Genomic DNA, 25425 nt, shown 5'->3' on the forward strand with positions numbered 1-25425 from the left:
AAGCTGGCCGTGTATATCATCCAGATGGCACTGTATAACGCTTACGTGCTATTCCGTTCTACCAGCCAGAGGGGGACATTTATGCACTTTCAAGAGGAAGTCATAAAGGGCCTAATATTTGGGAACCAGCAGGCAGAGGGCCCCAGTACTTCTAGTACTGGCCCCCGTATTGTACCAGGGCAGCATTTTCCTAACGAAATCCCCTCCACTGCAAGAAAGGGAAGGACACAAAAAAGGTGCAAAGTTTGCTATAAAAAGGGAATAAGAAAGGATACTATTTTCCACTGTGAAACTTGCCTCGACAAACCCGGCCTATGTATAAAGGAGTGTTTTAAAATATACCACACATCTATGGATTATTAGGTTCATCATTTCACCGTGCTTCGGGGGTCTTGCTAATGCCACATAGCACCCACCATTCATTCCACCAGAATCTGAGCTGCAAAATCCAAAAATCACTCCTTCCCTTCTGAGTCCTGCCATGCACCCAACTGGTATTTTTTGGTCACATATGAGGCATTGCCGTACTCGGGAGAAATTGGGACACAGATTTCGGGGTGCTTTGTCTCCTTCATTCCTTGTGAAAATGAAAAATTTTGAGCCAGAACTGCATTTTTGTGTAAAAAATGTAATTTTTCATTTTCACTGCCCAGTTGTACCACAATTGGTGAAACCCCTGGGGGTTTGAAATGTACACTATACCCCTAGGTGAATTCCCTGAGGGGTTTAGTTTGCAAAATGGGGTCACTTGTGGGGGCTTCCACTGTATTGGTGCTTCGGGGGTCTTGCTAATGCGACATAGCACCCACCAACATTCCACCAGAATCTGAGCTGCAAAATCCAAAAATCACTCCTTCCCTTCTGAGTCCTGCCATGCACCCAAATGGTATTTTTTGGTCACATGTGAGGCATTGCCGTACTCGGGAGAAATTGGGGCACAGATTTTGCGGTGCTTTGTCTCCTTCATTCCTTGTGAAAATGAAAAATTTTGAGCCAGAACTGCATTTTTGTGTAAAAAATGTAATTTTTCATTTGCACAGCCCAGTTGTATCAAAATTGGTGAAACCCCTGGGGGTTTGAAATGTACACTATACCCCTAGATGAATTCCCTGAGGGGTGTAGTTTGCAAAATGGGGTCACTTGTGGGGGGGGGGTTCCACTGTATTGGTGCTTCGGGGGTCTTGCTAATGCGACATAGCACCCACCAACATTCCACCAGAATCTGAGCTGCAAAATCCAAAAATCACTCCTTCCCTTCTGAGTCCTGCCATGCACCCAAATGGTATTTTTTGGTCACATGTGAGGCATTGCCGTACTCAGGAGAAATTGGGGCACAGATTTTGGGGTGCTTTGTCTCCTTCATTCCTTGTGAAAATGAAAAATTTTGAGCCAGAACTGCATTTTTGTGTAAAAAATGTAATTTTTCATTTGCACAGCCCAGTTGTATCAAAATTGGTGAAACCCCTGGGGGTTTGAAATGTACACTATACCCCTAGATGAATTCCCTGAGGGGTGTAGTTTGCAAAATGGGGTCACTTGTGGGGGGGTTCCACTGTATTGGTGCTTTGGGGGTCTTGCTAATGCGACATAGCACCCACCAACATTCCACCAGAATCTGTGCTGCAAAATCCAAATATCACTCCTTCCCTTCTGAGTCCTGCCATTTTTTGGTCACACATGAGGCATTGCCGTACTCGGGAGAAATTGGGGCACAGATTTTGGGGTGCTTTGTCTCCTTCATTCCTTGTGAAAATGAAAAATTTTGAGCCAGAACTGCATTTTTGTGTAAAAAATTAAATTTTTCATTTTCACTGCCCAGTTGTACCACAATTGGTGAAACCCCTGGGGGTTTGAAATGTACACTATACCGCTAGGTGAATTCCCTGAGGGGTTTAGTTTGCAAAATGGGGTCACTTGTGGGGGCTTCCACTGTATTGGTGCTTCGGGGGTCTTGCTAATGCGACATAGCACCCACCAACATTCCACCAGAATCTGAGCTGCAAAATCCAAAAATCACTCCTTCCCTTCTGAGTCCTGCCATGCACCCAAATGGTATTTTTTGGTCACATGTGAGGCATTGCCATACTCGGGAGAAATTGGGCCACAGATTTTGGGGTGCTTTGTCTCCTTCATTCCTTGTGAAAATGAAAAATTTTGAGCCAGAACTGCATTTTTGTGTAAAAAATGTAATTTTTCATTTGCACAGCCCAGTTGTATCAAAATTGGTGAAACCCCTGGGGGTTTGAAATGTACACTATACCCCTAGATGAATTCCCTGAGGGGTGTAGTTTGCAAAATGGGGTCACTTGTGGGGGGGGGTTCCACTGTATTGGTGCTTCGGGGGTCTTGCTAATGCGACATAGCACCCACCAACATTCCACCAGAATCTGAGCTGCAAAATCCAAAAATCACTCCTTCCCTTCTGAGTCCTGCCATGCACCCAAATGGTATTTTTTGGTCACATGTGAGGCATTGCCGTACTCAGGAGAAATTGGGGCACAGATTTTGGGGTGCTTTGTCTCCTTCATTCCTTGTGAAAATGAAAAATTTTGAGCCAGAACTGCATTTTTGTGTAAAAAATGTAATTTTTCATTTGCACAGCCCAGTTGTATCAAAATTGGTGAAACCCCTGGGGGTTTGAAATGTACACTATACCCCTAGATGAATTCCCTGAGGGGTGTAGTTTGCAAAATGGGGTCACTTGTGGGGGGGTTCCACTGTATTGGTGCTTTGGGGGTCTTGCTAATGCGACATAGCACCCACCAACATTCCACCAGAATCTGTGCTGCAAAATCCAAATATCACTCCTTCCCTTCTGAGTCCTGCCATTTTTTGGTCACACATGAGGCATTGCCGTACTCGGGAGAAATTGGGGCACAGATTTTGGGGTGCTTTGTCTCCTTCATTCCTTGTGAAAATGAAAAATTTTGAGCCAGAACTGCATTTTTGTGTAAAAAATGTAATTTTTCATTTTCACTGCCCAGTTGTACCACAATTGGTGAAACCCCTGGGGGTTTGAAATGTACACTATACCGCTAGGTGAATTCCCTGAGGGGTTTAGTTTGCAAAATGGGGTCACTTGTGGGGGCTTCCACTGTATTGGTGCTTCGGGGGTCTTGCTAATGCGACATAGCACCCACCAACATTCCACCAGAATCTGAGCTGCAAAATCCAAAAATCACTCCTTCCCTTCTGAGTCCTGCCATGCACCCAAATGGTATTTTTTGGTCACATGTGAGGCATTGCCGTACTCGGGAGAAATTGGGGCACAGATTTTGGGGTGCTTTGTCTCCTTCATTCCTTGTGAAAATGAAAAATTTTGAGCCAGAACTGCATTTTTGTGTAAAAAATGTAATTTTTCATTTGCACAGCCCAGTTGTATCAAAATTGGTGAAACCCCTGGGGGTTTGAAATGTACACTATACCCCTAGATGAATTCCCTGAGGGGTGTAGTTTGCAAAATGGGGTCACTTGTGGGGGGGGGGTTCCACTGTATTGGTGCTTCGGGGGTCTTGCTAATGCGACATAGCACCCACCAACATTCCACCAGAATCTGAGCTGCAAAATCCAAAAATCACTCCTTCCCTTCTGAGTCCTGCCATGCACCCAAATGGTATTTTTTGGTCACATGTGAGGCATTGCCGTACTCAGGAGAAATTGGGGCACAGATTTTGGGGTGCTTTGTCTCCTTCATTCCTTGTGAAAATGAAAAATTTTGAGCCAGAACTGCATTTTTGTGTAAAAAATGTAATTTTTCATTTGCACAGCCCAGTTGTATCAAAATTGGTGAAACCCCTGGGGGTTTGAAATGTACACTATACCCCTAGATGAATTCCCTGAGGGGTGTAGTTTGCAAAATGGGGTCACTTGTGGGGGGGTTCCACTGTATTGGTGCTTTGGGGGTCTTGCTAATGCGACATAGCACCCACCAACATTCCACCAGAATCTGTGCTGCAAAATCCAAATATCACTCCTTCCCTTCTGAGTCCTGCCATTTTTTGGTCACACATGAGGCATTGCCGTACTCGGGAGAAATTGGGGCACAGATTTTGGGGTGCTTTGTCTCCTTCATTCCTTGTGAAAATGAAAAATTTTGAGCCAGAACTGCATTTTTGTGTAAAAAATGTAATTTTTCATTTTCACTGCCCAGTTGTACCACAATTGGTGAAACCCCTGGGGGTTTGAAATGTACACTATACCGCTAGGTGAATTCCCTGAGGGGTTTAGTTTGCAAAATGGGGTCACTTGTGGGGGCTTCCACTGTATTGGTGCTTCGGGGGTCTTGCTAATGCGACATAGCACCCACCAACATTCCACCAGAATCTGAGCTGCAAAATCCAAAAATCACTCCTTCCCTTCTGAGTCCTGCCATGCACCCAAATGGTATTTTTTGGTCACATGTGAGGCATTGCCGTACTCGGGAGAAATTGGGGCACAGATTTTGGGGTGCTTTGTCTCCTTCATTCCTTGTGAAAATGAAAAATTTTGAGCCAGAACTGCATTTTTGTGTAAAAAATGTAATTTTTCATTTGCACAGCCCAGTTGTATCAAAATTGGTGAAACCCCTGGGGGTTTGAAATGTACACTATACCCCTAGATGAATTCCCTGAGGGGTGTAGTTTGCAAAATGGGGTCACTTGTGGGGGGGGGTTCCACTGTATTGGTGCTTCGGGGGTCTTGCTAATGCGACATAGCACCCACCAACATTCCACCAGAATCTGAGCTGCAAAATCCAAAAATCACTCCTTCCCTTCTGAGTCCTGCCATGCACCCAAATGGTATTTTTTGGTCACATGTGAGGCATTGCCGTACTCAGGAGAAATTGGGGCACAGATTTTGGGGTGCTTTGTCTCCTTCATTCCTTGTGAAAATGAAAAATTTTGAGCCAGAACTGCATTTTTGTGTAAAAAATGTAATTTTTCATTTGCACAGCCCAGTTGTATCAAAATTGGTGAAACCCCTGGGGGTTTGAAATGTACACTATACCCCTAGATGAATTCCCTGAGGGGTGTAGTTTGCAAAATGGGGTCACTTGTGGGGGGGTTCCACTGTATTGGTGCTTTGGGGGTCTTGCTAATGCGACATAGCACCCACCAACATTCCACCAGAATCTGTGCTGCAAAATCCAAATATCACTCCTTCCCTTCTGAGTCCTGCCATTTTTTGGTCACACATGAGGCATTGCCGTACTCGGGAGAAATTGGGGCACAGATTTTGGGGTGCTTTGTCTCCTTCATTCCTTGTGAAAATGAAAAATTTTGAGCCAGAACTGCATTTTTGTGTAAAAAATGTAATTTTTCATTTTCACTGCCCAGTTGTACCACAATTGGTGAAACCCCTGGGGGTTTGAAATGTACACTATACCCCTAGGTGAATTCCCTGAGGGGTTTAGTTTGCAAAATGGGGTCACTTGTGGGGGCTTCCACTGTATTGGTGCTTCGGGGGTCTTGCTAATGCGACATAGCACCCACCAACATTCCACCAGAATCTGAGCTGCAAAATCCAAAAATCACTCCTTCCCTTCTGAGTCCTGCCATGCACCCAAATGGTATTTTTTGGTCACATGTGAGGCATTGCCGTACTCGGGAGAAATTGGGGCACAGATTTTGGGGTGCTTTGTCTCCTTCATTCCTTGTGAAAATGAAAAATTTTGAGCCAGAACTGCATTTTTGTGTAAAAAATGTAATTTTTCATTTGCACAGCCCAGTTGTATCAAAATTGGTGAAACCCCTGGGGGTTTGAAATGTACACTATACCCCTAGATGAATTCCCTGAGGGGTGTAGTTTGCAAAATGGGGTCACTTGTGGGGGGGGTTCCACTGTATTGGTGCTTCGGGGGTCTTGCTAATGCGACATAGCACCCACCAATATTCCACCAGAATCTGAGCTGCAAAATCCAAAAATCACTCCTTCCCTTCTGAGTCCTGCCATGTACCCAAATGGTATTTTTTGGTCACATGTGAGGCATTGCCGTACTCAGGAGAAATTGGGGCACAGATTTTGGGGTGCTTTGTCTCCTTCATTCCTTGTGAAAATGAAAAATTTTGAGCCAGAACTGCATTTTTGTGTAAAAAATTTAATTTTTCATTTTCACTGCCCAGTTGTACCACAATTGGTGAAACCCCTGGGGGTTTGAAATGTACACTATACCCCTAGATGAATTCCCTGAGGGGTGTAGTTTGCAAAATGGGGTCACTTGTGGGGGGGTTCCACTGTATTGGTGCTTCGGGGGTCTTGCTAATGCGACATAGCACCCACCAACATTCCACCAGAATCTGAGCTGCAAAATCCAAAAATCACTCCTTCCCTTCTGAGTCCTGCCATGCACCCAAATGGTATTTTTTGGTCACATGTGAGGCATTGCCGTACTCGGGAGAAATTGGGGCACAGATTTTGGGGTGCTTTGTCTCCTTCATTCCTTGTGAAAATGAAAAATTTTGAGCCAGAACTGCATTTTTGTGTAAAAAATTTAATTTTTCATTTTCACTGCCCAATTGTACCACAATTGGTGAAACCCCTGGGGGTTTGAAATGTACACTATACCCCTAGATGAATTCCCTGAGGGGTGTAGTTTGCAAAATGGGGTCACTTGTGGGGGGGGGGTTCCACTGTATTGGTGCTTCGGGGGTCTTGCTAATGCGACATAGCACCCACCAACATTCCACCAGAATCTGAGCTGCAAAATCCAAAAATCACTCCTTCCCTTCTGAGTCCTGCCATGCACCCAAATGGTATTTTTTGGTCACATGTGAGGCATTGCCGTACTCGGGAGAAATTGGGGCACAGATTTTGGGGTGCTTTGTCTCCTTCATTCCTTGTGAAAATGAAAAATTTTGAGCCAGAACTGCATTTTTGTGTAAAAAATGTAATTTTTCATTTGCACAGCCCAGTTGTATCAAAATTGGTGAAACCCCTGGGGGTTTGAAATGTACACTATACCCCTAGATGAATTCCCTGAGGGGTGTAGTTTGCAAAATGGGGTCACTTGTGGGGGGGTTCCACTGTATTGGTGCTTCGGGGGTCTTGCTAATGCGACATAGCACCCACCAACATTCCACCAGAATCTGAGCTGCAAAATCCAAAAATCACTCCTTCCCTTCTGAGTCCTGCCATGCACCCAAATGGTATTTTTTGGTCACATGTGAGGCATTGCCGTACTCGGGAGAAATTGGGGCACAGATTTTGGGGTGCTTTGTCTCCTTCATTCCTTGTGAAAATGAAAAATTTTGAGCCAGAACTGCATTTTTGTGTAAAAAATGTCATTTTTCATTTGCACAGCCCAGTTGTATCAAAATTGGTGAATCCCCGGGGGGTTTGAAATGTACACTATACCCCTAGATGAATTCCCTGAGGGGTGTAGTTTGCAAAATGGGGTCACTTGTGGGGGGGTTCCTAACTTTTAGCATCTTATGGTGCCTAGAAACCTACATGGTGCCTAAAAAATAATCTCATAAAAAGGAGGCTCCAAAATCAAGTAGGTGCTCCTTCTATTATGAAGCCTGTGGTTTGGTCAACGTGCACACTAGGGCCACATATAGGATATTTATGAAAACAAAAGAATTGGGGGAATCAATTTTTAGTCACATTTCTCTAGTAAACTCTACTGTGTTCCTTAGAAAAATGTATTAAAATTGAAAATCTGCAAAAAAAATGAAATTTTGAAATTTCACCTACACTTTGTTTTAATTCCTGTGAAACACCTAAAGGGTTAACAAACTTCCAAAATGCTATTTTGGATACTGTGAGGGGTGCAGTTTTTGAAATGGCATCATTTATGGGGGTGTCTCACATACAAGTCCCTCAAAGTCACATCAGAACTGAACTGGTCCCTAAAAAAATCAGTGTTTGAAATTTTCTTGAAAATTTGAGAATTTGCTATTCATATTTTAAGCCTCCTAGTGTCCAAAAAAATTAAAAGGATGTTGAAATAATGATGGAAACATAAAGTAGACATATGGTCTATGTTAGTTATTAACTATTTTGAGTGGTATGATTATTTGTCTCACAAGCAGAAAATTTAACATTTTGAAAATTGCTAAATTTTCCATTTTTTTACGACATTTTGGCATTTTTCACAAAAAAACACAGACTGTATCGACCCAAATTTACCACTAACTTGAAGTACAATGTGTCACGAGAAAACAATCTCAAAATCACTGGGATAAGTAAAAGCAAAAAAAAGTTATCCCCACTTAAGTGATACATGTCAGATTTGAAAAAAAGGGCTCTGTCAGGAAGGCAAAAACATGCTGCGTCAGGAAGGGGTTAATGATCCTTTGGTTAGAAAGCTAATTGTACGGAACGGTCATCAATCTGACACGAGAAATGTGTTTGTGCTGAGTGTTTCATCTGTTATTTTGTACACAGAAAAAGTCCAAAATGAGATTGAAAAAGTTATTGGCTCATCGGAGCCTCACGCATCTCATCGTAAGGACATGCCCTATACTGACGCTGTTACTCATGAGATTCAACGGTTTGGAAATATAGTTCCGAATAATCTGCCGCATGCTACTAGTCAGGACGTCACATTCAGAGGGTATTTTATCCCAAAGGTAAGAAGCAAATCTTATTGTGTGTCCCATTGTTGTAGGTACTGCCGGGGCTATAACTAGGGTGGTATGGAGTGTGCCACCACACACAGCGCTGCAGCCGTTGGCATCACTTGTCAATTATTTGTTTTAATTACTTCCACTTGTACCTCCCCCCTCTTTGAAGTCTGGCATCTCCTGACCATCCCTGTCTCCTTTCCTCAACCCCTTTGTCGCTAATACCTATACAACATTCATGAACCCAACTTAAGAGCTCTTAGCTACCCTGTCACACTGCCTCTTATTATATTCTAAAATGTTGACACACCCAGAACTCGAACTCATCACTTAGTGCATGATTCTCTTTCTGGCACAGTGTACGAAAAAGTATAGCGCTCTAGTGCTCTGTGCTTTCTCTTAGACTTTATTATGTATATATTAACGATAATTGATTTATATGCTATTATTAACATTATAACATTATCACCAACATTTAAATATAATTTCCGCAAATATGAAAAGATTTGCAATGTAACGATTAAACCCAAAAAAGAATTGAGGGCCTGATACTAATTTAAAATTAAATAAAAAAAGTAAGTCATTTAAATATTTGGAACAAAACACACTGCTATTCAAGGGGGGTGCACATATGTTTCTCTGCAGGTAAATACTGGTTGCTTTTGCATGCAGCCCACAAATGTTAATTTTATTTTTACACTGCAATCTATATCTGAGTTTGGAAACACCCCACCCAAATCTAACTCTATATGGATGTTGCATATCCCCCACGTACAATGCAATGAGTATGGATTAATAGATTGACAATTCATTGCTTGACAGTCAATAGATTAATACTATATGACCATCAGGTATAAAAGGTCAACAGATGAAAGGTTGACAGAGGTAAAGGTTGACAGGAATAAAATGTCAACAGATTTAAAAGGTCAACATGGATAAGGTTGACACAACTGGTCGACATATTATCTAACCACAATCAGTGGAACCTTGTACCCTCAGCTTCCCTCCCCACAGGTACCTTCTGCTTCCCTCCCCACAGGTACCTTCTGCTTCCCTCCCCACAGGTACCTTGTACTTTCTGCTTCCCTCACCACAGGTACCTTGTACTTTCTGCTTCCCTCACCACAGGTACCTTGTACAGTACCTTCTGCTTCCCTCCACACAGGTACCCTCTGCTTCCCTTCCCACAGTTACCTTATGCTTCCCTCCCCACAGGTACCTTGTACTTTCTGCTTCCCTCCACACAGGTACCTTCTGCTTCCCTTCCCACAGTTACCTTCTGCTTCCCTCCCCACAGGTACCTTGTACCTTCTGCTTCCCTCCACACAGGTACCCTCTGCTTCCCTTCCCACAGTTACCTTATGCTTCCCTCCCCACAGGTACAGTACCTTGTACTTTCTGCTTCCCTCCACACAGGTACCTTCTGCTTCCCTTCCCACAGTTACCTTCTGCTTCCCTCCCCACAGGTACCTTGTACCTTATGCTTCCCTCCACACAGGTACTCTGTTTCCCTCCCCACAGGTACCCACTGCTTCCCTCCCCACAGGTAGCTTCTGATTCCCTCCCCACAGGTACCTTCTGCTTCCCTCCCCACAGGTACCTTGTACCCTTTGCTTCCCTCCCCACAGGTACCTTCTGCTTCCCTCACCACAGGTACCCTCTGCTTCCCTTCCCACATTTACCTTCTGCTTCCCACCTCACAGGTACCTTGTACCTTCTGCTTCCCTCCACACAGGTACCTTCTGCTTTCCTCCACACAGGTACCTTGTACCCTCTGCTTCCCTCCCCACAGGTACCTTCTGCTTGCCTCCCCACAGGTACCCTCTGCTTCCCTTCCCACATTTACCTTCTTCTTCCCTCCCCACAGGTACCTTGTACCTTCTGCTTCCCTCCACACAGGTACCTTCTGCTTCCCTCCACACAGGTACCTTGTACCCTCTGCATCCCTCCCCACAGTTACCTACTGCTTCCTTTTCCAAAGGGACCTTGTACCTTCTGCTTCCTTACCCACAGGTAACCTCTGCTTTCCTCCCCACAGGTACCTTATACCCTCTGCTTCGCTTCCCACAGGTACCTTTACCTTGTACCCTCTGCTTCCCTCCCCACAGGTTCCATCTGCTTCCCTCCGCATAGGTACTCACTGCTTCCTTCCCCACAGGTACCCTCTGCTCACATGACTCACTGCGATCGGCATGCCTATGGCACGGGGCCTCGTTGCGGTCGGCAATCTATTATAATCTTACTCTACGGCAATGTGGATGGTTGAGTATTTTTTTTTTTTTAAATCACGAAAAACTCAAGTCGACATTTATCTGCACTTTTCATGTTGACCTTTTGACCATGTCAACCTTTTGACTGTCGACTCATATTTGCAAACATAGACACTGCAGATCGAATGACTGGTTACCGGGAATTCCATGTATTACCTTAAATGTACCACTGCAATAGATGCACTTTGTATATACTGTGGGGTATGATATAACTAATCGACAGTCAGGATTCCGATGGACGTTTCTCTGAGCCCAACCGGCGGCCAGTGCATTCAAGTCACATATACAGGGGGTCATGTGACACCCCCCCCCCCCCCCCCCGGGAAAATAGCCCGTGTAAATCGGAATCGACCGACTGTCGCTGAGTCATCCGGGACCCACACTGTGAATGTTTCTGACACCTTACCTGTACATCCAATGCAACTTTTAGGATAATAACACCTACCATCTTTTTTTAAGAATTCCCTCATAAATAACAATTTATTCCCATCTAAAATGGGTAATTAGTGGCTATTGGTGAAAATGTATCTTTATTTATTTATATGTTTTTTTGCTCCATTGAATTGAAATTATTGCCGATGCATCTTTTCTTTAGGTATGAAGTTTGGCTGCATACTGTATATTTTGTTTTCCTGCACAATTAATATATAACTTCTAACAAACAATTGTAAATACAGTCCGAAACACGAGTTTGGTATTTGAATCCGATTTCCGGATAGCTGGGACTTGGTTTAACTCGGAAACCCTACTGTTCGGCATTGTGTTGTATGTGTACTTTTTGTTTGATGATGCTTTTGTCCATTATTCAAATGTTTTAACTTCTTCAGGGGACACAAGTCATCCCCCTGCTGACGTCAGTGCTGTATGACAAGAATCACTTTGAAAAACCAGACATTTTTTACCCGGAGCATTTTCTGGACGCTGGTGGCAATTTTGTGAAGAACGAAGCGTTCATTCCGTTCTCAGCCGGTGAGTTACCACCGAACCTCTCATACCTCCCAACTTTGCACGTAATGAAGGAGGGACATTGGAAGGCGTGACCTCATGGTCTATGAAAGCAGTACTCTCGCGAGGCGACAGCCCGTTGTCGCTGCTTTTGGGGGCATGGCAAGTTCTGTGTGCTGACTGCTGAGCAATCTTGCTGCATTAGACTAATACTTGTGGCTAGAATAGTGCATAGACTATATTATGGCACCTCAGCTAAGACTGCGTTCATAGGCGTGCGCACGGGGGGTGCCAGGGGTGCACAGGCACCTCCTAATCACCCCCTGCACCATTGCCGGCATTTATGTCCTTATTCTTTTTTTTTTTACTAAAGTCTGCTTACCCCTGCCGCGCCGCGGACGTTGCACAGTGGTGTGGTGATGGGGGGGATGTTGCGTGCGGGGGGGAGGTGGGGATCGGATCTCCATTTGGGATCCGCAGCAGCACTCCTCCCCGAGTCCGTCACAGCCACCGGCGAAGTGCGGGCTGTGACGGCTGACTATTATGCTGTGATTGTGCAGCCTGCGCCGGACCTGCGCAGGCTGCAGTAAGGAGACCAGAGCCAGCCGTCCACCGTCCGTCACAGCCACCGGCGAAGTGCGGGCTGTGACGGCTGACTAGTATGCTGTGATTGTGCAGCCTGCGCCGGACCTGCGCAGGCTGCAGTAAAGAGACCAGAGCCAGCCGTCCACCTCCGCAATCCCCACCTAATCCTGCCCAGCTCCCGCAATGTGCCTATCACAAGGAGGGGACCAGAAAAGATAAAGTAGGTGAAGTTGCATATGAGGAGGGGGTCAGGGAGGGAGATATGGGATGTGTCCAGCCAGTCCCAGTGGGTCCAGTCCTCTGCCCCATTTATGCCATGTTCACGCTGTGTAATGGGCATCATGTGTGGCAAAATGTTTAATGAGCATCACAGTGTGAGGCATAATGTGTAATGGGCATCAGGGTATGAAGCGCAATGTGTAATGGGCATCAGGGTATGAAGCGCAATGGATAATGGGCATCAGGGTATGAAGCGCAATGTGTAATGGGCATCAGGGTATGAAGCGCAATGTGTAATGGGCAAAAGGGTGTGAAGCGCAATGTGTAATGGGCATCAGGGTATGAAGCGCAATGTGTAATGGGCATCAGGGTATGAAGCGCAATGTGTAATGGGCAAAAGGGTGTGAAGCGCAATGTGTAATGGGCATCAGGGTATGAAGCGCAATGTGTAATGGGCATCAGGGTATGAAGCGCAATGTGTAATGGGCATCAGGGTATGAAACGCAATGTGTAATGGGCATCGGGGTATGAAGCGCAATGTGTAATGGGCATCGGGGTATGAAGCGCAATGTGTAATGGGCATCAGGGTATGAAGCGCAATGTGTAATGGGCATCAGGGTATGAAGCGCAATGTGTAATGGGCATCGGGGTATGAAACGCAATGTGTAATGGGCATCACAGTGTGAGGTACAACGGTTAATGCTCATCACGGTGTGTGGCGTAATGTGCAATGGGCATTATGGTGTGTGCGCAATTTGTCATGGACATTACAGTGTGTGGCCTGTAATTGGCATTACAGTGTTTAGTATAACGTGTATTGGATATTACAGTGTGTGGCGTAACATGTATTGGGCATTATGGCATTTAGTATACTAAGTACTGGGTATGTGATATGTAATAGGAAGTACAGTGTAAATTTTTGGCGCGTGGCTTCGCCGTGCACTGTCCCTGTTGACCCTATTTAAGAAACATTTGTCAAGCACTGGCATAATGTGTAATGGGCATTATGGTGTGTGCAATTATGTTGCATGGGCATTACTGTGTGTGGCATTATGTATAATGGGTAATTATGTTGGGTGGCATAATGTGTGATGGGCATTATGGTGTGTGGCATTATGTGTAATGGACATTATTGTACATGGCATAAGGCATTATGTGTAATGGGCATTACAGTATACATTTTTGCAGTGCTTTCGGCACACACTGTCCCTGTTACTAGTATGTGTGTGTGTGTGTGTGTGGGGGGGATTCATAAATAAGTCACCTTCTATTTACAGTAATTTGTATTGATGCCCAGTAGGCGGTGATGGACACGCCCAGTAGGCGGTGATGGACACGCCCAGAAGCGGTGATGGACACGCCCCTCCAATGGTGCACCCCCTAAGAAAATGGTCTGCGCACGCCTATGACTGCGTTTCTCATAAACACATCTCATAAACATCATTCTCCTGGAATGTGAACCACTCCTGAGGTGGAAACTCCAACATTCTCTTTAAAAAAAAAAAAAGAATATGTAAAAAATTTAAAAATGTGTGTTATTTGGGGGGTTATTTTGGTTCACTCTTTCTGACAAATTCCTTCTTAGAGGGACAAAACCATGTGCACTGCGGGTGGGGCAGATGTTACTTGTGCAGAGAGAATTAGATTTGGGTGGGGTTTTACTTCAAAATGAGATCTATATTGCAGTGTAAAAATAAAGCAGCCAGTATTTCCCCTGCACAGAAACAAAATAACTCACCCAAATCTAATTCTCTCTGCACATGTTACATCTGCCCCACCTGCAGTGCACATGGTTTTGTCCATCTAAGAAGGAATTTGCCAGAAAGAGTGAACCAAAATAACCCCCTTAATGTGTAAGCATGCTTTGGTGGGGGCTTGGCCTGGTATCAAGGTAGAGGGAACAATTGTAGAAGATCTCCACTACAAGAATTCCATGGAAACGTGATATTGCGTACTCTGACAAGTGAATGCTTAATAGCCAACAATGAGCCTGATTCAGAGATGTATATTATCCTGATTTGGTACAGCATAGCCTCAGCGGTACCCGGCAGAACCATACTGTCCCCTACAGGTGTTAGCAGAATGTTACAATACGCACCTCGGTGTAGCAGATCTTACACGTGACGCATACACATCACATGCATGATGTCTTAATACACATCTGTATCTGTTTTAAGATCAACAGTGAGAATGTGACATTTTTACTATATGAGAAGAATTCTATAGCTCCACAAATCATACATACTGTACCTACTTTTTCTGTCTCCTCTCTGAGAGAAGCCGGAGAGGGAGGAGACTGTCAGCTGTACTTTGGGGGGCAGGGACTGAGTCTGATGTCATCAAGCCCTGCCCCCATTAAGCTGAAGCACTACCCCACTCCCATGCACAAAATCTTTAGCTAAAAAATTTAAAATAATGTTAAAAATAATTCATGCTGACCACAGGGGAGCCCTAGATAGAGGGGGTGGGGGGGGGTGGGGGGGGGGGGGGGGGCGCTCCTTAGAAAAACAGGAGCCTCCCGCAACTTCCGGGGGAGCAGAAAAGAATGCTGTGTATTCTTTTTATTTATTTTTTTTAATAATAAAGTACAGAATATACAGTATATAAAAGTCAATGGGGCATATGCATCAATGCTTGGACAGAGGAAAAGTTGAGAGAGATAAAGTAGCAACCAGTTAGTTGTCATTTTTGAACACCTGCAACATGACAATTAGGAGCTATTGGTACTGTATCTCACTCGATAGTATCTCTCTCCAATTGCTGGATATGTTCCAATCTTTTCTGTATTGACACAATATGCACGTAGAGATGATGACCTTGATCATTAAGGCAGTAAATGTAAAAAAAAACTATGATGAATTATATAACGTAATTGTAATATAATAATATTATATATGCTCTGTCACCTGTTTCTCCGTTCTAGGTAGGAGAACTTGTGCCGGGGAGAACTTGGCCAAAATGGAACTCTTCATGTTCTTCACCAAGCTGCTGCAGAACTTCACCTTCCAGGCTCCTCCGGGGGCCACACTGGACCTGACCCGTGCAGTTGGGTTGACCTGTCCTCCTGTGAGCCACATGATTTGTGCTGTGCCTCGTACATAAATCTCAGCTCAACTCTACTCTGACGGCAAAGCAACATGTCACAGTTCTAGGACATCGAAATCAGACAAACATTGGACTCTGTAATTCTAATAATCAATATTTAATCCTTGGAATATCTGTAGCTTTGTCTTGTGGAACAGGTCGTCCAGAGACAGTGGGGCCGATTCAGGCCGTTTGTTACGGACCGCAATCAGCCGGGCAGCGTCTACCTGTTCACTAGCCTGCGAGTACACACAGCCTAGGGAACAGGATTGAATCAGGCACAGTATCCGGTTGGCAGGTCTGCAATGTCTAGTGTCGAAAGTGATTAGGTCGACACCCGAAAATGTGATATATGTCGACATAGACAAAAAAAACCTGATAAACTCATATCGACATTTTCCGGTGTCGACCATGTTTATATCAACTTTTTGCTCATGTCGACCTTGGGTCATTGTTGACTGAGTGTAGGTTGACCATTTCAGGTGTTCGACCTAGTGACTGTCGACGTAGACATTGTTTATCATTTATCCCAGAACCCTGGAGTCTCTGGAGCTCTGCAGAGAACAAATCAGGAAGCCTTTTATATGAATTACAGGTGATTAGTAATAAACATATAATGAATGAGCTAATTCTAACCATGTCAGTGCTGGGGGTTTTCTCAGTCCTCTGTTGGGTCACATTATAACATCACTGATCTTTGTTATGACAGTGTGTACAGTACTATAATGCAATTTGCTTTTATCCAGTTAATTTTATTGAGTCTAATAAGTCAAATAAAATGTAACCAAGATTTTTGATTGAAATTTGAAGCCGTGAACCTTTTTTTTTTAATAAACTCAACTATAATATATTTCACCATTCATTCTGTGACTCAGGGGGGTATTCAATCTGGAGCTTGCTCGACCGCCGTGACCCTGTCCCGTTCTCGATCAGCTCGACCAAGAACATGCAGGCGGGATTCAGTGTCCCTGTCTGCAGCGGGATGAGAAGAGGGCGTGGCTGCGAGTTGCGGCCGGGAAGAGGCGAGCTGCAGCCGGCAATGTACCAGCCAATCAGCTCCTAACTTCCATGTTACAGGCTGGGTTTGAGAAATGACAGTTATGGGCTGGTTGGCTGGTCTTTTACCACTCTTGCCTTTATCACCTTTCAAAGCTTAGTGCATCTGGCCCAATGAAAGGACCTTATGAATCTTCTCACTCTGAGGCAGTGGCATAGCTACGTTTTGGGGCGCCACCCCCCGCCGCCAATTCAAACCCCCCAATCCCCCGCAGTCTTACCTTTCGCGCTGGTCCCGGCGGCTCCGTTCTTCTGCTGAGGACCACCACAAAATGGCCGCCCCCATACAGCAGACAGTTTCAGAGAACTGTGTGCTATATGGGGGCAGCCATTTTGTGGTGGTCCTCAGCAGAAGAACGGAGCGGCCGGGAGCAGCAAAATAGGTAAGTCTGCGGGGGATTGGGGGAGGTGTAACTATAGCACCGCGGCCCCCGGCGCCCCCATATGCACAGCGCCCCCCCGCGGTGGCGGGGGCTGCGGTGCTATAGTTACGACAGTGCTCTGAGGTGGAACCAAGTGGGCAAGAGTTATGATGCGCAATAAAGTTAAAGGAGCCTGTCAACCATGGTGTATGTCACAGAGGGGGCCAAGCCTAGTGCCTTCCGAGTAGCATTCCAGTATAAATGGACATAGGGGAAGATGTATCAAACCTTCTAACACTGGGGTGGTGAAACCAGTCCTCGAGATCTACCAACAGTCCAAGTTTTCCAGGCCAACTAGCTGCCGTCATTATTAACTGTTACATTTTCAAACCTGTGCTGCATTCATTTCTAAACATCACATTCTACAGATCCAGAGGTGGCCGGGAAACATGGACTGTTGGTAGCTCTGGAGGACGGGTTTAGCTGTAGTGATGTGTCCAGTGCTGGGACAGCTCCTCTGCTCCCAGCACCGGAGAAAAAGCAGCCGGATGGGGAGCTGTGTCCCAAGCGGGACCCTGCTTCTGCATTGCTGGCATAACAATGGCACTACAGCACAAGCGGTGGCTTGGGGGAGCCTGCACTGTGGTACCGCATGGTCTCTGCAGTTTCCACTGGGTCTGCTGAAATGTATCTCCAAAAATGGCCGACACCTTGGAAGAAACAGATGCTAGAGGTCCTATCGGACAGATGCATAGATGTTAGATGTTAGTCAGGGTTATGTATATCGTTACCCGGAAGTTATATATTGCCCCTGGCAATGAGCATGTAACTCCCTGGCAATGAACATGTAATCCACCCCTAGCAGTGAGCATGACATCCCTGGCTATGAGCATTAATACCCTGTCAATGAGCATGAAACCCCTGGCTATGAGCATGTAACCCCACGGTAATGAGCATGAAATCCCTGGCTATGAGCATGAAACCCCTGGCTATGAGCATGAAACACCTGGCAATGAACATGAAACACCTGGCAATGAACATGAAACCCCTGGCTATGAGCATGTAACCCCTGGCAATGAGCATGTAACCCCTGGCTATGAGCATGTAACCCCTGGCAATGAGCATGAAACCCCTAGCAATGAGCATTAAAACCCTGGCAATGAGTATTAAACCCCTGGCTATGAGCATGTAACCCCTGGCAATGAACATGAATCACCTGGCTATGAGCATGTAACCCCTGGCTATGATCAATAAACCCCTGGCAATGAGCATGTAACCCCTGGCAATGAGCATGTAACCCCTGGCAAAGAGCATGTAACCTATGGCAATGAGCATGTTACCCCTGGCAATGAGCATAAAACCCCTGACAACAATTTAGTTTAAAAAATGTCTGCATTATATTATACACACAGAATACAATCTTTATGGGAGGACCTGATTCAGCAACTTCCATTCTGCGTAATACATTCCACAGGAATTGAGTTTCACCACCTCTTAAGGACCACTTTAAGTCCTGTATAACTAAGAGTGGTAATTATATTCCCTATAAAAGCGGACTATAGTTCCATCCAACCTCAAGAATAAGAAAATAAAAAATCTACCGTATTTCTTTCATCTTATGCTTTATCCTTTGTATTGCATGTGATGTTGCTTGTCCAGGGGCGGATTGGGCCACCGTGAAACCGGGCCATTTCCTGGTGGGCCGGCCCAAAACTCATTAAACCCCATTGGCTGGCGGGGCCATGGGTAGTGGCTGCGACACTTTGCCCAAATCCAAGATGCCCACGGGAGGGCTGCTGCGCATGCGCGACACCTCCCATGGGCCTTCAAGCGGGCTCCCATCTCCCGTTTCCCCTCTGCCCAGCATCTGCCAGCAGCAAGCAGCAGGTGAGCCCCTTCCCCCATGCATCAATACACTGGCGCCACACCCCCCCCCCCGCACGCGCATTACTTACTCCGACGCCACAGCCCCCCACATTACTTACACCGGCGCCCCCCACTGTGCAAAAAGGTTCCCGGGCCGGATTCAACTCCTAATCCGCCCCTGTGCTTGTTCCTTCTCAATGTTTATGTTAATGTGATAATGGCTGGGCCACGGGTAGTGGCTGCGGCACTTTGCCCAAATCCAAGAAGGCCACAGGAGGGCTGCTGCGCATGCGCGACAGCGCACAGCACAGCACCTCCCATGGGCCTTCAAGCGGGCTCCCATCTCCCGTTTCCCCTCTGCCCGGCATCTGCCAGCAACAAGCAGCAGATGAGCCCCCCCATGCATCAATACGCTGGCACCACACACACACCCCTGCACGCATTACTTACACCGACGCCACAGCCCCCCCACATTACTTACACCGGCGCCCCCCACTGTGCAAAAAGGTTCCCGGGCCGGATTCAACTCACAATCCGCCCCTGTGCTTGTCCTTTCTCAATGTTTATGTTAATGTGATAATGGCTTGTTCAATGGAAATGCTGAATAGGAATTGTTATGTAATAATCATAAAACTAGGTTAGACATGTTTGTAGACTATAGGTCACACAAGATATGTCACAAGAAATGGAATAAAGGTGAAGCAGTCACCTCTTACCTGCATCGGCAATGGAATGTATTACACAGAATGGAAGTTGCTGAATCAGGTACAGTAATAGAGAAGTTATCTAGAAAAGAATCAGCACATTGCTGTCCTCCCATAAAGATTGTATTCTGTGTGTATAATATAATACAGACATTTTTTAAACTAAATTGTTGTCAGGGGTTTTATGCTCATTGCCAGGGGTAACATGCTCATTGCCATAGGTTACATGCTCTTTGCCAGGGGTTACATGCTCTTTGCCAGGGGTTACATGCTCATTGCCAGGGGTTTATTGATCGTAGCCAGGGGTTACATGCTCATTGCCAGGGGTTTATTGATCATAGCCAGGGTTTACATGCTCAAAGCCAGGGGGTTCATGCTCATTGCCAGGGGTTACATGCTCATAGCCAGGGGTCACATGCTCATAGCCAGGGGTTACATGCTCATAGCCAGGGGTTTCATGCTCATTGCCAGGGTTTTAATGCTCATTGCTAGGGGTTTCATGCTCATTGCCAGGGGTTTCATGCTCATAGCCAGGGGTTTCATGCTCATAGCCAGGGATTTCATACTCATTACCGTGGGGTTACATGCTCATAGCCAGGGGTTTCATGCTCATTGACAGGGTATTAATGCTCATAGCCAGGGATGTCATGCTCACTGCTAGGGGTGGGTTACATGTTCATTGCCAGGGAGTTACATGCTCATTGCCAGGGGCAATATATAACTTCCGGGTAACGATATACATAACCCTGACTAACATCTAACATCTATGCATCTTTCCGATAGGACCTCTAGCATCTGTTTCCTCCAAGGTGTCGGCCATTTTTGGAGAGACATTTCAGCAGACCCATTGGAAACTGCAGAGACCATGCGGTACCACAGTGCAGGCTCCCACAAGCCACTGCTTGTGCCACCAATGCAGAAGCAGGGTCCCGCTTGGGATACAGCTCCCCACCTGCTTTTTCTCCGGTGCTGGGAGCAGAGGAGCTGTCCCGGCACCGGGCACATCACTACAGCTAAACCCGCCCTTGAGAGCTACCAACAGTACATGTTTCCCGGCCACCTTTGGATCTGTAGAATGTGATGGTTAGAAATGAATGGAACTCATCACTTAGTGCATGATTCTCTTTCTGGCACAGTGTACGAAAAAGTATAGCGCTCTAGTGCTCTGTGCTTTCTCTTAGACTTTATTATGTATATATTAACGATAATTGATTTATATGCTATTATTAACATTATGACATTATCACCAACATTTAAATATAATTTCCGCAAATATGAAAAGATTTGCAATGTAACGATTAAACCCAAAAAAGAATTGAGGGCCTGATACTAATTTAAAATTAAATAAAAAAAGTAAGTCATTTAAATATTTGGAACAAAACACACTGCTATGCAAGGGGGGTGCACATATGTTTCTCTGCAGGTAAATACTGGTTGCTTTTGCATGCAGCCCACAAATGTTAATTTTATTTTTACACTGCAATCTATATCTGAGTTTGGAAACACCCCACCCAAATCTAACTCTATCTGGATGTTGCATGTCCCCCACGTACAATGCAATGAGTATGGATTAATAGATTGACAATTCATTGCTTGACAGTCAATAGATTAATACTATATGGCCATCAGGTATAAAAGGTCAACAGATGAAAGGTCAACATGGATAAGGTTGACACAACTGGTCGACATATTATCTAACCACAATCAGTGGAACCTTGTACCCTCTGCTTCCCTCCCCACAGGTACCTTCTGCTTCCCTCCCCACAGGTACCCTCTGCTTCCCTCCCCACAGGTACCTTGTACTTTCTGCTTCCCTCCCCACAGGTACCTTGTACTTTCTGCTTCCCTCCCCACAGGTACCTTGTACCTTCTGCTTCCCTCCACACAGGTACCCTCTGCTTCCCTTCCCACAGTTACCTTATGCTTCCCTCCCCACAGGTACCTTGTACTTTCTGCTTCCCTCACCACAGGTACCTTGTACCTTCTGCTTCCCTCCACACAGGTACCTTCTGCTTCCCTCCCCACAGGTACCTTGTACCTTATGCTTCCCTCCACACAGGTACTCTGTTTCCCTCCCCACAGGTACCCACTGCTTCCCTCCCCACAGGTAGCTTCTGATTCCCTCCCCACAGGTACCCTCTGCTTCCCTCCCCACAGGTACCTTCTGCTTCCCTCCCCACAGGTACCCTCTGCTTCCCTCCCCACAGGTACCTTCTGCTTCCCTCCCCACAGGTACCTTGTACCCTCTGCTTCCCTCCCCACAGGAACCTTCTGCTTCCCTCACCACAGGTACACTCTGCTTCCCTTCCCACAGTTACCTTCTTCTTCCCTCCCCACAGGTACCTTGTACCTTCTGCTTCCCTCCACACAGGTACCTTCTGCTTTCCTCCACACAGGTACCTTGTACCCTCTGCTTCCCTCCCCACAGGTACCTTCTGCTTCCCTCCCCGCAGGTACCCTCTGCTTCCCTTCCCACAGTTACCTTCTTCTTCCCTCCCCACAGGTACCTTGTACCTTCTGCTTCCCTCCACACAGGTACCTTCTGCTTCCCTCCACACAGGTACCTTGTACCCTCTGCATCCCTCCCCACAGTTACCTACTGCTTCCTTTTCCAAAGGGACCTTGTACCTTCTGCTTCCTTACCCACAGGTAACCTCTGCTTTCCTCCCCACAGGTACCTTATACCCTCTGCTTCGCTTCCCACAGGTTCCATCTGCTTCCCTCCGCATAGGTACTCACTGCTTCCTTCCCCACAGGTACCCTCTGCTCACATGACTCACTGCGATCGGCATGCCTATGGCACGGGGCCTCGTTGCGGTCGGCACTCTATTATAATCTTACTCTACGGCAATGTGGATGGTTGAGTATTTTTTTTTTTTTTAAATCACGAAAAACTCAAGTCGACATTTATCTGCACTTTTCATGTTGACCTTTTGACCATGTCAACCTTTTGACTGTCGACTCATATTTGCAAACATAGACACTGCAGATCGAATGACTGGTTACCGGGAATTCCATGTATTACCTTAAATGTACCACTGCAATAGATGCACTTTGTATATACTGTGGGGTATGATATAACTAATCGACAGTCAGGATTCCGATGGACGTTTCTCTGAGCCCAACCGGCGGCCAGTGCATTCAAGTCACATATACAGGGGGTCATGTGACACCCCCCCCCCGGGAAAATAGCCCGTGTAAATCGGAATCGACCGACTGTTGCTGAGTCATCCGGGACCCACACTGTGAATGTTTCTGACACCTTACCTGTACATCCAATGCAACTTTTAGGCTAATAACACCTACCATCTTTTTTTAAGAATTCCCTCATAAATAACAATTTATTCCCATCTAAAATGGGTATTTAGTGGCTATTGGTGAAAATGTATCTTTATTTATTTATATGTTTTTTTGCTCCATTGAATTGAAATTATTGCCGATGCATCTTTTCTTTAGGTACATAAAGTTTGGCTGCATACTGTATATTTTGTTTTCCTGCACAATTAATATATAACTTCTAACAAACAATTGTAAATACAGTCCGAAACACGAGTTTGGTATTTGAACCCGATTTCCGGATAGCTGGGACTTGGTTTAACTCGGAAACCCTACTGTTCGGCATTGTGTTGTATGTGTACTTTTCTGTTTGATTATGCTTTTGTCCATTATTCAAATGTTTTAACTTCTTCAGGGGACACAAGTCATCCCCCTGCTGACGTCAGTGCTGTATGACAAGAATCACTTTGAAAAACCAGACATTTTTTACCCGGAGCATTTTCTGGACGCTGGTGGCAATTTTGTGAAGAAGGAAGCGTTCATTCCGTTCTCAGCCGGTGAGTTACCACCGAACCTCTCATACCTCCTAACTTTGCACGTAATGAAGGAGGGACATTGGAAGGCGTGACCTCATGGTCTATGAAAGCAGTACTCTCGCGAGGCGACACCCCGTTGTCGCTGCTTTTGGGGGCATGGCAAGCTCTGTGTGCTGAGCAATCTTGCTGCATTAGACTAATACTTGTGGCTAGAATAGTGCATAGACTATATTATGGCACCTCAGCTAAGACTGCTTTTCTCATAAACACATCTCATAAACATCATTCTCCTGGAATGTGAACCACTCCTGAGGTAGAAACTCCCACATTCTCTTTTGGGAAAAAAAAAACAGGAATATGTAAAAAATTCAAAAATGTGTGTAATTTGGGGGGTTATTTTGGTTCACTCTTTCTGACAAATTCCTTCTTAGAGGGACAAAACCATGTGCACTGCAGGTGGGGCAGATGTTACTTGTGCAGAGAGAATTAGATTTGGGTGGGGTTTTACTTAAAAATGAGATCTATATTGCAGTGTAAAAATAAAGCAGCCAGTATTTCCCCTGCACAGAAACAAAATAACTCACCCAAATCTAATTCTCTCTGCACATGTTACATCTGCCCCACATGCAGTGCACATGGTTTTGTCCATCTAAGAAGGAATTTGCCAGAAAGAGTGAACCAAAATAACCCCCTTAATGTGTAAGCATGCTTTGGTGGGGGCTTGGCCTGGTATCAAGGTAGAGGGAACAATTGTAGAAGATCTCCACTCCAAGAATTCCATGGAAACGTGATATTGCGTACTCTGACAAGTGAATGCTTAATAGCCAACAATGAGCCTGATTCGGAGATGTATATTATCCTGATTTGGTGCAGCATAGCCTCAGCGGTACCCGGCAGAACCATACTGTCCCCTACAGGTGTTAGCAGAATGTTACAATACGCACCTCGGTGTAGCAGATCTTACACGTGACGCATACACACTTATCTGTTTTAAGATCAAACGTGAGAATGTGACATTTTTACTATATGAGAAGAAATCTATAGCTCCACAAATCATACATACTGTACCTACTTTTTCTGTCTCCTCTCTGGGAGAAGCTGGAGAGGGAGGAGACTGTCAGCTGTACTTTGGGGGGCGGGGACTGAGTCTGATGTCATCAAGCCCTGCCCCCATTAAGCTGAAGCACTACCCCACTCCCATGAACAAAATCTTTAGCTAAAAAATTTAAAATAATGTTAAAAATAATTCATGCTGACCACAGGGGAGCCCTAGATAGAGTGAGAGGGGGGGGGGGGGGGGGTTTCCTTAAAAAAACAGGAGCCTCCCGCAACTTCCGGGGGAGCAGAAAAGAATGCTGTGTATTCTTTTTATTTATTTTTTTTCATAATAAAGTACAGAATATACAGTATATAAAAGTCAATGGGGCATATGCATCAATGCTTGGACAGAGGAAAAGTTGAGAGAGATAAAGTAACAACCAGTTAGTTGTCATTTTTGAACACCTGCAACATGACAATTAGGAGCTATTTGTACTGTATCTTACTCGATAGTATCTCTCTCCAATTGCTGGATATGTCCCAATCTTTTCTGTATTGACACAATATACACGTAGAGATGATGACCTTGATCATTAAGGCAGTAAATGTAAAAAAAAACTATGATGAATTATATAACGTAATTGTAATATAATAATATTATATATGCTCTGTCACCTGTTTCTCCATTCTAGGCAGGAGAACTTGTGCCGGGGAGAACTTGGCCAAAATGGAACTCTTCATGTTCCTTGTGAAGCTGCTGCAGAACTTCACCTTCCAGGCTCCTCCAGGGGCCACTCTGGAATTGACCCGTGCAGTTGGGTTGACCTGTCCTCCTGTGAGCCACATGATTTGTGCTGTGCCTCGTACATAAATCTCAGCTCAACTCTACTCTGACGGCAAAGCAACATGTCACAGTTCTAGGACATCGAAATCAGACA

General features: G+C 45.4%; 1 protein-coding gene across 1 annotated transcript in view; it reads left to right on the plus strand.

Moving 5' to 3' along the window:
* Positions 1 to 16452, plus strand: part of LOC146064815 (cytochrome P450 2K4-like) — a 60029-nt gene extending 43577 nt beyond the window's left edge. The window contains exons 8-10 of the mRNA XM_083178710.1: positions 8368 to 8552; positions 11644 to 11785; positions 15489 to 16452. Coding sequence (XP_083034836.1) covers positions 8368 to 8552; positions 11644 to 11785; positions 15489 to 15667 — 506 coding nt within the window. The 3' untranslated portion in view covers positions 15668 to 16452. The remainder of the gene's footprint in view (positions 1 to 8367; positions 8553 to 11643; positions 11786 to 15488) is intronic.
* The last annotated feature ends 8973 nt before the right edge of the window (positions 16453 to 25425 follow it).

This window comes from Crinia signifera, chromosome 3, assembly GCF_055691185.1.
Source record: "Crinia signifera chromosome 3, ASM5569118v1, whole genome shotgun sequence".
In the NCBI taxonomy this organism is placed as follows: Eukaryota; Metazoa; Chordata; class Amphibia; order Anura; family Myobatrachidae; genus Crinia; species Crinia signifera.